This window comes from Neltuma alba, unplaced genomic scaffold, assembly GCF_004799145.2.
Source record: "Neltuma alba isolate B1F8T4 unplaced genomic scaffold, ASM479914v2 tig00011705_pilon, whole genome shotgun sequence".
NCBI classification, from domain to species: domain Eukaryota; kingdom Viridiplantae; phylum Streptophyta; class Magnoliopsida; order Fabales; family Fabaceae; genus Neltuma; species Neltuma alba.
Window position 1 is genome coordinate 64,582 of NW_021636342.1, and position 12,552 is coordinate 77,133.

Genomic DNA, 12,552 nt, shown 5'->3' on the forward strand with positions numbered 1-12,552 from the left:
AAGGTATGCTTATAGTTAGCCAGAAAAAAAAGTGTAAAAAATTTATTTTCCCCTTTTTCCAAACTTTGCCATAAATAATGATGGAAAAAAATTTTGAGGGAGAGGTGTAAAATGTACTCAAAGATACATATACACCTCATAATCAATACACTAAAAACTCACAAAAAAAGAGAGACACCAATGAAGTCCATTAATTATGGATGCCGCTGCTTTTCTCAGAGGTTCCAATGAGTCCCTCCCTCCTCAGCTTCTCCTCCTTCGACTTCCTACAGAAAACCACCCATGAGTTTACCTCCAAAGCTATGCAAACTCCGATCAACGTCGACAACCCCAAACAGTAAACCAACTTCGAGTACGATCTGCTCAAACCCATCACTTGGAACCCCTGAAACACGTTCACGAACCCTAGCACCACGCATGAATACCCCACAAAATGATGATACGACTTCCAGTACTTCCTGAACTTGTTCGTCGTCTTCGGCCTGAACAATAACGCCACCGTCTGCATCGCCCCGAGGCAGAATACCGCGAACCCTAGCTTCCTGTGAAGGCTGTACTCAACTCCCGGCGACAGCCTTCCGAGACATATTCCGATGGCGAAACCTAAGGTTCCTAGAGTGAACGCGAAGAGTTGTATCCCTGCGTGCACGTAGAACCATGTGGGTCCTAGTGATTGGATGTGTCGGAGGTAACGAGCTGTGACTGCTCCCACGGGTAATAGGAGTCCCCATGAGATGGCATTGATGGTGCCGTGGATAACTCTCAGGGCCTTCACGTTGTTGCTGTGTTGGACGGCGGAGGAGCCGGAGAGGACGTCGAAGGTGGTGATGGACGACAGGTCGGTCGAGGTTGTTGGGTGGATAGTGGGGGAGTAGCCTTGAACGTAGAGTCCACGGTTCCAGACGAGGTGGATTTTGGTTTTGTTTGGTTTTAGTTTGAGGGTTGAGAAGATTTGGATGGTGGCGCCGTTGTGTACGGTAGCCAATTTGCCGCCGTACATGGCTGCCGAGGAGGAGAGGAGGTGGATATCGAGGGGGCGAGAGAGGAGTGGAGATTTCTGGAGCTTAACGGTTGGGTCTAGAATGTAAGGCAGGAGGACTATTTGGCCGGAGTTGGGGTCAGGAAAGGCTATCAAAGCTCGAGTTCCGGTCATCTCCGGCGAGGTGGGATTCATGCCCCATCCAACCCAACCAGAAGGAGAAATGAAAGTGCCAAAGAAGACGAGGTCTAAGGTGGAGTTACGAGGGTGGAAGGTCCATGCTATGGAGGCTTGTTGGGTAGGAAGAGTCATGCATTTTTGGAAGGATTTAGTTGCAGTCTGAGTGGTGCAATGGGATGAGTAAGCAACAAGCGGGAAGAAGAAGAAGAAGAAAAGAGGAGGAAGAAGAAGATGCATTTTGGTGATGGAGTGTTCAGGAGAGTGGAAGAAGGTGAAAGCATATATGAGTCCTTTTGTAACATTTTCTGCGTTTGAAAATGACGCGTTTGTGAAGAAATGAGAGCGATGGGAGCCATTATGGATTTTTTGAGTACAGTGAGTGCTTAACTTTGAAGAAAAGGCTTTTAAGGGTGCGTTTGGTGGATTTGAAATTAATGGAAGCTTTGGCTCCATGTGCTTGCTTCAAGTTGAACTCCTACATCTAGCAAGGCGACACAATATATATATCGTATATAATATCCTATATAAGTTGCTTCTATACTTATTGACGGTGGTTGGGAAATTTATTCCGGGGAAACCATGATTTTTGTTTGATTTTATTACTTATGCTAGCTTTGCTTTGAAGCTAGGCCATAATCATTCTTTCTTTTCTCTTTTTAGTACACTTTTCAAGTATATGTATTATACAAATATATATATATATATATATATATATATATCTTTAGGTACAGACTTGTGATTAAATTCTAATTGGCGAGTTGATACATTAAAAAGTACACAATACGTTTTTTTTTCAAAGGAATAATTACAATATATTGTCGAATTAATCGGGGAAATCTCATAATTAAGGACCTAGATATCAAAAAGAAACGCAAGATGATCATATCTTCTCTTTTAATTTAATTTCTCATTCGTTTTGGGATCCATGTTTGAATTATTTATTAACTATGGACACAACTCTAATATTACTTGTAACTAAAATAAAACACGTTCTTCTAATCATTCAAAGATTAAGCTTCCCGTAATCATATAGGTCTTACTCTGTCTGCTTTCAATAATATATACTCCTCCGGTCCTAATTATAAGACCCAATTGACTTATTTGAGGAAATTAAGGAAGTAAGTTAAGTTGGTTATTTATAATAAATAAGTGTTGTCATTCCTAAAATATCCTTACTAATTAAGTATATTGGCTAAAACTATCATTATTAGAAGGATTATCTTGGAAAAAATGCATAAATATAAGAGACAAAATGGATTGGGTCTTATAATTAGGACCAAATAAAAAGTCAAATTGGGTCTTATAATAAGGACCGGAGGAGTATTATTTTTAGTCCTTTCCAAAATATTGGAAAAGTGAGATCCCACAGTGCGTTCATCTTTGCTTGAAATTGTCAATTTATTTCAATTTCTAAAAGTTTTGAAACTATCAAAACCTGCTTGACATGATTTCTGGACGACGCGGTGTGGATAAACAATAAGAAATATTGAATTATCAATGAATCTTTGCTCATTAGTGCACCCAAAAAAAATTACATTGGTGTGCACTGAATTCTTCCTGATCGGTGTATACGTACCACAGGAAGAATCACATGTGAGCATGGAAATGCGTAGGAAACATAGAAAATTAAAAAAGAAAAAGAAAAGAAAAAGTTGAAGAATCTAGAGATTCAACATGGAACTTCCCAATTCTCCAAAGACATGCATGAACTGCTAGGGACCAAGAGCTGCAATCTCGTTTATGATTTGCCCTTTGTCTGCTTGGAATTGCTCGTCCTCTGGCCAGAAAAAATCAACCTCTTACACCAGGGAGGAAAAAACACAAACACACACACACACACACACGTTTTTAGATTTGATAATTGGTCTGTGTCCCCAACATTATCCTTTGACATTTCTTATATACCCAAATTCAATCTCAATATATATACGTGGTAGGTTGCGTGTGAGACTATATCACCTGAGAAAAGTAGATAACGCTTATTTCTTGACATGGACACATATCGTCACTTGTCACAGAGAACACACGCATGCACCAAATAGAGAGCGCTCATACATACCTTTCTCTATATTTGCCAACAACCGCAAAAGCTTAGTCTTATTAGTAACAAGTATGCTGACAATCTCAGGAGGCTTGTTTTGGTTTGCAACAAATAACTGTCAATACATGCGAAATCAAAGTATCTCAAATTTCGGACCTTAATTAAAGAGCACTCATTTTCGAAGACATGAAGAGAACCCTGCGTGGTTTTCCATCCACAACATACCTTGAACGCGTGGAAAGTTTCGAGCTGGATTGACTTGTTAGAGTCCTGCAATTAAATTTTTTTTTAATTTTAAAAGAAAATTTGAGAAAGTGATTTACTTACACTATATATATACATACATAAGGGAATGAATGAAAGAGGAGCATATATACCCTCAGAAGATTCATGAGGATCCTCAAGTTATCCAACGAGCTAACGTACCGAACCATCACAGCAGAATTTGAGCGATCCAACAGCATATCTGCTAATAACTGATGCAACAGCAAAAACCGAGTTTGGTTAGTTAACTCTCATAGTAAGTGGCTTGGTCAAGTGCTTAATATTTAAAGAGCTATACGTAATCACATAAACTTTGCCGCTAGAAGGGCATCTAATAGAAGCAACAATAAGAATAATAATAAGTTGCATTGAAATAGAAACATAAAAAATACTCAGGAGTCACAGAACTAATTAAATCAATAGACCTTCGTCCAAATTTATTTAAAAACACAACTTGATGCACCCGATCACTGTGTTTTCTGATAATCCATTAATGAAGACAAGAATAGTAATGTGACTTATTTCTCATGCCCCGTAAAGATTATGTGGGTGATATTTGGCTAATTTTTCCTTCTTTTTTTTGACAGATTTGTGCTGGATAAGTCCAAGTATATGTGAAATAAAATGCAAACTTTGATATATATATATATATATATATTGCTGCTCGAGGTTATTTCTCAAGAAAACACAATATAATACACATATATACCTTGATCCCTTGTCGTCTTGTGATGTAGCTGGAAGATTCCAGTAACTGAGAGCTATATTCTTGGAAAAACTGAAAGGTACGGAGGGATAAAGGAGAAAAGAAAAGCAAGAAACTTCAGGAAATTAACCATTAGAATATGGACAGAGCTGTAAAAGGTAAATACGATGACATAATTAAGAAGAAAATACACGGCAAAACTTACTATGCTTTCACGCACCTGCTTTAGGAAAGCAGATACGGTAAAGACATATGGAAAGTGCATAGCTTAAGGATATCGCGAAAAAACTACATCAAATGTACTTACCCAGTCGAAATTTTTAGAAAGAAACTCCGCAACTGTAGATTTATGCCTTGTCAAAAGCTCCTACGCACACCAAGGGAATGGATCAGCTTTTTGCCGTTAAAATTAGTACAAGAACAAAATAACAAGAATGTACAAGAGCAGAAATGAATAGAGTTTTTCAGTAATTTGCAAAAATTCAGAGGTTTAAGTTCTTTTGCGTTATTTGTACCAAAAAAATTAAAAATGTTTAGGAAGAACTAACATAGGCATGAGTGAAAGGCTTATGAGATATATGATAAAGTTCTTTCTCAGCTGTCATTTTTTTAGCTATATTGAAGGAATTATTTTGACATAGATTCCAGTTAAAACTACTCATCTCTTCATCAGTAGGATCAATATAAATTCTCAATTCAAATAAAAAAATCATTTAATTTACTAAATGGTTTCACTAAGTGACTTTAAATGTTTACTAATAAGGAGACGTGTCTAATCCATCACTTATACTTTGAAGTGAAACAGTGTGTGAGTATTGCATGTATGTGTGCCTGTTCGCACGCGTTTTGAACCTTAAAGGCAGGAGTTTTGAACCTTACTTGTGGTATAAGTAATCAGCAATGAGGGATTAAAAAAAAAAATCAAGAAATTGTGAACATAAAAAAAGGAATAAAAATATATGATGAAAGATAGAGTTGATATCTCAGGCATACTCAACTTTGAAGGTCGAAAAGGCATCTGTTGCTATTTCGAAATTTGGTGTTTGAATGTAACCGAAAAACTTCCTCATGTGGTCTGATTCCAAGACATACCTAATAAACCAGTGGATACTTGTTAGAGAATAAAAACGAAAACAAAATATCATGTCACAATGTCAAGGTGCGTCATTCCGGCCATGAAAAATAGTGTTTTAATTTAACTAACTAACTTCCCATCATTTCCTCTGTTTCTTCTGAAATGTAACAAGCAAGCATATTCTAGCCCACTTAAACCAATAACAATAAGCGAAACATCGGTAGCTGCGCCTGCGAAATAAGAAACTCCATGGCTCTAAAAATCGGCTTAGTATCCAGGTTAAATTGATCTTGCTATATACTTGTGTCTTCCGTTTATTCATCCACAAAGAAGGAAGTTTAATTTAATTGAAATTATCAGTACACAAAGGCAGAACGTGCGTGACAAAAACCTGATTTATACGTCTCACTTGACCAAATTTTGGATTCGTCGATTAAGAAAAATCAATACTACGCCATGAGCACCTACAAAATTACGGTAGAAAATTGTGATCTTTTCCCCCTCTTCTCTCCTTGCTGAATGGTAACTGACAAACTCGAATCTTCTTAATGATCTCATGAGAACATGAATAACATTTTTTTGTGTATCTCTTTCTTCGGATAACTTGTCATATAAGATGACCCAGGTGCCATAACTAGCATATGATAAAGACCTCGGTTGATTGTAAAGTTAATCGTGAAGTGCAATCTGTGCAGTATTATACTACCTCTGGTCCTTAATATAAGATCCCGTTTGACTTTTTGTTTGGTCCTAATTATAAAACCTCAATCCATTTTATCTCTCATATTTATGTATTTTTTTCCAAGATAATCCTTCTAATAATGATAGTTCTAATTAATATATTTAATTAGTAAAGATATTTTAGGAATGACAACACTTATTTATTACAAATAACTATCTTAACTTCCTTTCTTAATCTCCTCAAATAAATCAACTGGGTCTTATAATTAGGACCGGAAGTAGTATATTGGACGGGATCATCAAGAAAGAGAGATGAGAAGAGGGCATTCAGATGGAACCCTCCTGAGTGGGCCCCACCCCCTTTTCGTCTCCTACGCCATGCCTTGTAATTCTGCGACTGCAATGCATCGGGTCCAATTAATTGGGAAACAGAACAGTAACTAAGCTCACCTTGCTACGCACTGATGGCGAATGCACTCTCTTGCAATGGCACCATAAGTCAAAGCAATGTCGCCTTCACCATAACTGACAACATATTTTTTAAACCTTTCAGTAACACATTAATTGGGAACCAGGAAACACTTCAAAACGAGATGAAATGTGTCACTGAAAGCTTACCCAGGTATCAAAATATCCATCAGATTCATGTTCTTTTCCAGATACTGGGAAGCGAGTAGCTGGGAATTAACTCGCTGCCTTTGCAAATTTGCAACCACATGAGTAGAATGTAGACGGCCCTGCACAGGGAAGTGAATGCAAATTCATCTTTGGATGCTCAATCAGATGTTATGGGATGAAGTAGCAAGGTATTTGTTCTAAAGATGTATAAAACAATTGAAAAGGAAAATGACATGGAAAAAATGATATTTTCTGAAGCTGGCAAAAATAAAAGAGTATGATATAATATTAATTGCATGGTTTCTTGGTGCACAAACAAAATCGTAACTTGTTTTCATAAATATCGGTATATCAAGCATAGACACCTCAAGTGTCCAGAGGGAACATCACATCACAAGGCACCAAAATTCAATTATATATGTATATAATCTATATTCAATGCAGGCTTACCCCCAAGTCCAGCTTTGGAAGAGCGAGGACAAGAAGACGGAAAGTGTCCTCCTTAAAAAACTCCTGGGTTATCTGAACACATGCATCTGGATTCGGCTCTGCAGTCCCATTCCCGAACAGAACAGTTCTAATCTCCAGGATAGTCTTACCTAATTCTGTAAGCTGCAAACAAAATATCAAACATAGATCACAACCAAGGCACATATATATTCATAATTTTCGTCCCTTTTCTTCTTTCACTGAAGCACGGATCACCTCGAAATCAAATCAAATTATAGAACAATTAAACCGCATTCAAATAGAAAACATAGGGTCAGAGTCACAAGATAATCAAATAAAAGAATCCCCAATGCAGAAAGAAATTAAACCACGACCACAAATATCAAAAAGACGAATTGGTGTGGTTACCTTCTCTTCACGCTTGCTTTCCCGGACTTCCTTGTTGGTTTCGACAAAGATGAGAAGTTCCCGAACGTGCCTCACAAGATCCGTGGGCGACCGGGGCTTCGGCTTGAAAATGCTCTTCATGACGTCTTTCTTCATCGTTGATTTCCCTAAATGTAAAACTCTGTCCCACGAGAATGGATTATGCGATTAGTTACGATCCTTGATCCACACCCTCACCGTCGCAACCTGGGCCGCAACCACCTGAGATGACCTCAGGTGGCCTTATGGCGGGGAACTCGAGTATTAGGGTTTTAGAAGAAAAGCAACAACAGGGGAAAAATCAAAACAGAAAGGAAATGGAGAGATTGAGGAAGAGAATGAAGAAAATTTGGGATCTGCATGTTGACGGTTATGGGAGGAAACGGTTATTTTCGGATGAATGTTCGTTGTAAGTTATACTCCTCCGGTCCTTATTATAAGACCCAATTTGACTTTTTATTTGGTCCTAATTATAAGACCCAATCCATTTTCTTTCTTATATATATGCATTTTTTTCCAAGATAATCCTTCTAATAATGATACTTTTAGCCAATATACTTAATTAGCAAGGATATTTTAGGAATAACAACACTTATTTATTATAAATAACCAACTTAACTTACTTCCTTAATATCCTCAAATAAGTCAATTGGGTCTTATAATTAGGACCGGAGGAGTAATAAAAAGTCTAACTTATAAATAGTATCTCATATTATTACCATTTAAGTTTGATTTAATTAATTGCCTAATTTTAATTCCTTTTTTAATTAAACATTATTTCCGAAGATCTGATTTCTATAAATATTTGATATTATTATTTCAATATTAGTTATTCACTTATTCTTAATATATTATTATAAATTCACGCCATAGATTCCAAATATTGCAATTAACATCGTGATAAAGCACTTAATATTGAAAATAGTATTATTCAATATTGATTTTATACTCATACCATGCATGGGTTATTTTTTTTGACCAGCCATCCATGGGTTATTTAAAAAAAATCTTTTTTGAAAGAATCATTTTTTACCAGCGAAAGAATCATTTTATACAATAATTCAAAATCAATAAGTATATTATTATCAAATATTACCATTTGAGGTGCTTATAATTTATAATAATCAATATATCTTTAATCAAATCAATTGAATAATAATATGCGAAATTAAAATATGGGATATTTATGTAACAGTTTTTACACATATATAGCTAGTGGTTAAAAAAAAAAAACAGCAAAATAATGGTGAACTTTTTTATGACATAAGAATGGTCTACCAATTCATGGCGATATGCACTTCACACAATCAGATGGAATAATTTACACGTCATATTGATTTGAGAAATTTAATATAACCAATAGGGAAAAAAAACCCAATACAGATAAACAATAACCTTATTATCTCAAGTTTTATCATTATCTCAATTTATGTTATTGGATCTAGATAAATTATAAACTACAGTATATGTTTTCTTATATTTGACCAAAAAAGCATGCTTGTATTCTTTTAGATTTATGGTGATGCCAATATAAGAGTTAGATAATTAATTTATATATATTAAAAAATTATTCATATTAATTATTTGTAATAAATATCTATTTGGTTTCTCTAAAATACATTTAAACATTACCTTTGTTAATGGAAACTTCCTTACATATATAATCAATAACGATAGTTTGAGAAAAATTATTAAATTTAGAAAACAAATTGGATTTGAATTATTGTATATTCGTAATCAAAACAAACATCCTAACTAGCTCATATATTAAGAAGGTTCCATTTTAAACAAATTAAAAAAAACGTTAAAGTTAGGAATAACCTTAATTATCATCACATAAAGTATGCATGACTTGCATTTGCTTGGAGATAGATATTGCATGGTTATCATCACAAAATGCATTTAATATGATTTTCAAATTATATCAATCAGTCATAGAGAATCACTAATAACAAGGCATCAAACTCGGACAGAAGTGGAAACCGCAACTATTTCGGCCACTAAAATAGGAGGGTAAAAATAGTGAAGAGAATATGCTCATCAAATTCAAAATAGTTTGGCATATAATTGTAAATCATCAAACACAATTAGAACTTGAATCGCATAGAAGCCCAAGAAGAAAATAGCTTAGAAAAATTAAATAAATTATTTTAAATTATTATATTTATCATTTTTATCTAAATTAATTTACTCGATTTATAACTTATACTCCTCCGGTCCGGAGGAGTATATAATCTAACGTTACGTGTAAGTATTTTAAAAGTATCATGGAATTACAGCTATCTTGTTTGTTTATTTGGTCTAAAGTGGGGAGATAGGACGATGCAAAAGAAAGTGTAAGGATATCACAGGGTCTTTGTTGAGAATGGTCCCCTTCACTGCTATAAAATAGAAATGAACAAAAAGGAAGCCCTCGTATGTCACATGACTCAAGCTAATCCTTTTGGCTTTTGTGCTCTGAATTGATCAATTAATTACCTTTGCTTTTCCTTTTGCTTCAGCTGTGAGGGCGTTTTTTTTAAAAAAAAAGAAAAGAAATCAGCTTTTTTTTTGGGGACCCCCCCGGAGGGGGGCCTGCTTAACCCTGAGAGAAAGCTTCAGCCTCTGCACTACTTTTGAGTCTGTGAAGAGGCCCATACTCAGAAGAAACATGCTCGCGAACCCATTCCATGTGATTGTTTAAATTTGACTGGTACATGCGGGACTTATATATTGACTCCGAGAGCGTCTGGGTTAAATTTCCGATGTCAATAACACTATGAAGTCATGGTGCCATTAAAATAAAAAGGGGGAGGACGGCTTCTTGGGGAACCGAATAGGCTCTTTGTGAACAACTATAAACACATTAGGCAGTGATGAGAAAGAAACAAGTTAGTGGTTCAGACCCAGAAAGGGCTGATGGCCTCTCAGCATAACTAAAGTTTACTCAACAATCTAGCCACCAAGGAATGGTTGTTTGAATACAACTTCCTTATACAGGCCAATCACCGAAGAAGTGCATTCACTAGCCTAGCCCAACCCACCATTACATCATAGACACCAAGAAGGCTAATGTACTGGGAGGTACTTGTGTGCAACCACTTACATTTAACAGCTTTAAAGAGAATATTAACAATCTGAAAAAGTTCCATTCGTGTATCAATGCGTAAAGTTAATACATCCATATGATAATTCTTATTTCCTAATCAATTGTCAGGAGTCAAATCAAGCTATTACGGCTATTGAGCAAATCTTCAGAGGTTAACAAGTTCGTAATCATAATGACTTTCATCTGGCATGACAAACTGAACTCAGAACTGGGGCAGCAACTAATATCACTTGGAGTCACGTCTACCATACTCTTCAACTCGGGCAACTGCATCCATCAGCACATCAGTTGTCCAATCCTTCAAGTCCTCCTGCAAAAATCGTGGGGACGGCAATGAGCTGGCAGTACAGAAATCTCACTCTAGGCATAGTTATAAAACCACTATGACTATAAGTGCGGGATGTCAGATTGCTGCAGTAAGCCAGATCCCAAGCGCTACTCATGGGGTCTGAGTTTTTTTTTTTTTTTTTGGTAATCTAGGGCACGATAGGGCCTTTGGCCCCCCGTGATTCCCTCCAGTATCCAGCGCTTTTTCTAGGCCCTGACCTTCCACTGGGTCAGGTAAACCTGAGCAACCAACTAATCCAGAGTCGAGGGTCGTGTGGAGCACATCCTATAGCACTTTGTGCCAAGATGGATACCCCCCTCTACCTACAAGTGTGCTCCAAGGATCGAACACAGGTTCTCACCTTGGGAGCGTCAGCCGCTAACCACTGTGCCCAACACTTGTTGGTCATGGGGTCTGAGTTTTCCGTGAGAGATTTATGCACCAAAATCAGTACTCATCTTAATTAGTCAAAACAACTTAAATAATAATTTTATCATTAGAACTACCTCAGGACACTTCATGCATCCATTTTTTGCCTCTTCCCCCTCCCCCTTATTTAAGGCTAAAGTGCTCTCCCATCACTTTGCAAGCATATATAAATATATATTCACATTAAATCAACCATCTCGTCTTTAGGTTTATTTATCAGCATTGGCGTGTCACAGTGATAAGGTATTATTTTTCTTGTCTAGCAAGTAATTTCACAACCTGGTGTTTAGTAAAACAAATGATACTACCCGGCTAAGAGCAATAGTCACGTGTATTAGAAGCATCACAAGGCTTACCAAACGCAATGGTTCTCCAGTTCTTATTCGAGCATTAGGTCGGGCAAGCTTAGATTCAAAAGGAGTCCTTGGCCTCACTTCTCGAAACTCCTCCCACTCTTCACGCGTAAGCATTCTTACCGTGCCTTGGTCAGCCGGTGCATGCTTTATCTTGCGCTCAAGTAACTCTTGGGACCTGGAATCATCATACTGCGATGCCAAAACAGACATTCATTAGATTATAACTCCATATACCAATGGCCTATGCAAACCAAAAGGCTGATACTAAGAGGTAGACAAACAATGTAGGTTACAACAGACTACCTCCAAGCTTGTATGCACACTTATCCTCTAATTTTTGATAATCCATATTTCAATTGCTCACTCAGTACTTTCATCAAACAATTAGAATGCCATTAAAACATGACCAAAAATAGTAAGCATCTCCATCTGAGCATCTACCATTTATGAGTTATGACTATCAATGGCTCAAAAAAAAAAAAGAGGAGGAGGAAGAAAGGAGAATGGGATTCGCAAGCACAAGTCAGGAATACCATCATGAGGAGCTTGGCAAAGAGAGCGATTCCAACCGCAGCAAGAATCATGGGCATTGTGGCAGTGTCGAGGAATGATTTAGACTCGGGAACCTCCACAAAGAACTGGTCTTTCTTTCTTGAGGTCCTCATCTTCCTTATTTTCTCCAATTCGGCCACCTTCCTCTTCAAAGTTTCCGAGGGGCCATCATACGAGCGCGTATGCAACTCCCTCCCAAACATGAACAGTCTGGGCCTAATTCTGTTCATTGTTCATAAATCCAGGTCGATAGCTCTTTCGCTCTCGCAATTCAAATACTGTTAGGGGCAATCCAGATGCGAAATTACGATGAAATCGTAGCAATCTGCTGCAGATGATCCCCCACTTTACTCTAGACTGCAGGGTGCGATTAAAAATT

The 12,552-nt window shown here is 37.0% G+C and overlaps 3 protein-coding genes across 3 annotated transcripts; all 3 read right to left on the reverse strand.

Annotated features, from left to right (window-relative positions):
• Positions 1 to 29: 29 nt before the first annotated feature.
• LOC114717063 (cytochrome b561 and DOMON domain-containing protein At2g04850) lies at positions 30 to 1,747 on the reverse strand. The gene has a single exon (XM_028902147.1). It carries the CDS (start codon positions 1,610 to 1,612, stop codon positions 191 to 193), a length of 1,422 nt encoding a protein of 473 aa, XP_028757980.1. The 5' UTR covers positions 1,613 to 1,747; the 3' UTR covers positions 30 to 190.
• Positions 1,748 to 2,538: 791 nt separating this feature from the next.
• LOC114717072 (putative MO25-like protein At5g47540) lies at positions 2,539 to 7,709 on the reverse strand. Its single transcript, XM_028902156.1, has 11 exons — positions 7,403 to 7,709; positions 6,995 to 7,156; positions 6,545 to 6,663; positions 6,377 to 6,451; positions 5,169 to 5,262; positions 4,478 to 4,537; positions 4,174 to 4,242; positions 3,578 to 3,676; positions 3,426 to 3,470; positions 3,219 to 3,315; positions 2,539 to 2,936 (listed from the first exon to the last, which is right to left on the reverse strand). The coding sequence occupies exons 1-11, from the start codon at positions 7,535 to 7,537 to the stop codon at positions 2,872 to 2,874; spliced, it is 1,020 nt and encodes a 339-aa protein (XP_028757989.1). The 5' UTR covers positions 7,538 to 7,709; the 3' UTR covers positions 2,539 to 2,871.
• Positions 7,710 to 10,298: 2,589 nt separating this feature from the next.
• Positions 10,299 to 12,552, reverse strand: LOC114717068 (uncharacterized). Its single transcript, XM_028902151.1, has 3 exons — positions 12,155 to 12,552; positions 11,622 to 11,810; positions 10,299 to 10,818 (listed from the first exon to the last, which is right to left on the reverse strand). The coding sequence occupies exons 1-3, from the start codon at positions 12,401 to 12,403 to the stop codon at positions 10,735 to 10,737; spliced, it is 522 nt and encodes a 173-aa protein (XP_028757984.1). The 5' UTR covers positions 12,404 to 12,552; the 3' UTR covers positions 10,299 to 10,734.

What these genes read in the sequence shown, in the direction of transcription:
- LOC114717068 (XM_028902151.1), bottom strand. Translation starts at nt 12,403, where the DNA reads ATGAACAGAATTAGGCCCAGACTGTTCATGTTTGGGAGGGAGTTGCAT. An exon ending in TTGCCAAGCTCCTCATGATG is followed by an intron (nt 11,811 to 12,154) that starts GTATTCCTGACT and finishes TTGGCATCGCAG; the next exon opens with TATGATGATTCCAGGTCCCA. An exon ending in CTGGAGAACCATTGCGTTTG is followed by an intron (nt 10,819 to 11,621) that starts GTAAGCCTTGTG and finishes CGATTTTTGCAG; the next exon opens with GAGGACTTGAAGGATTGGAC.
- LOC114717063 (XM_028902147.1), bottom strand. Translation starts at nt 1,612, where the DNA reads ATGGAGCCAAAGCTTCCATTAATTTCAAATCCACCAAACGCACCCTTA.
- LOC114717072 (XM_028902156.1), bottom strand. Translation starts at nt 7,537, where the DNA reads ATGAAGAAAGACGTCATGAAGAGCATTTTCAAGCCGAAGCCCCGGTCG. An exon ending in TTCCAAAGCTGGACTTGGGG is followed by an intron (nt 6,664 to 6,994) that starts GTAAGCCTGCAT and finishes TTCCCTGTGCAG; the next exon opens with GGCCGTCTACATTCTACTCA. An exon ending in AAACTTTCCACGCGTTCAAG is followed by an intron (nt 3,316 to 3,425) that starts GTATGTTGTGGA and finishes ATGTATTGACAG; the next exon opens with TTATTTGTTGCAAACCAAAA.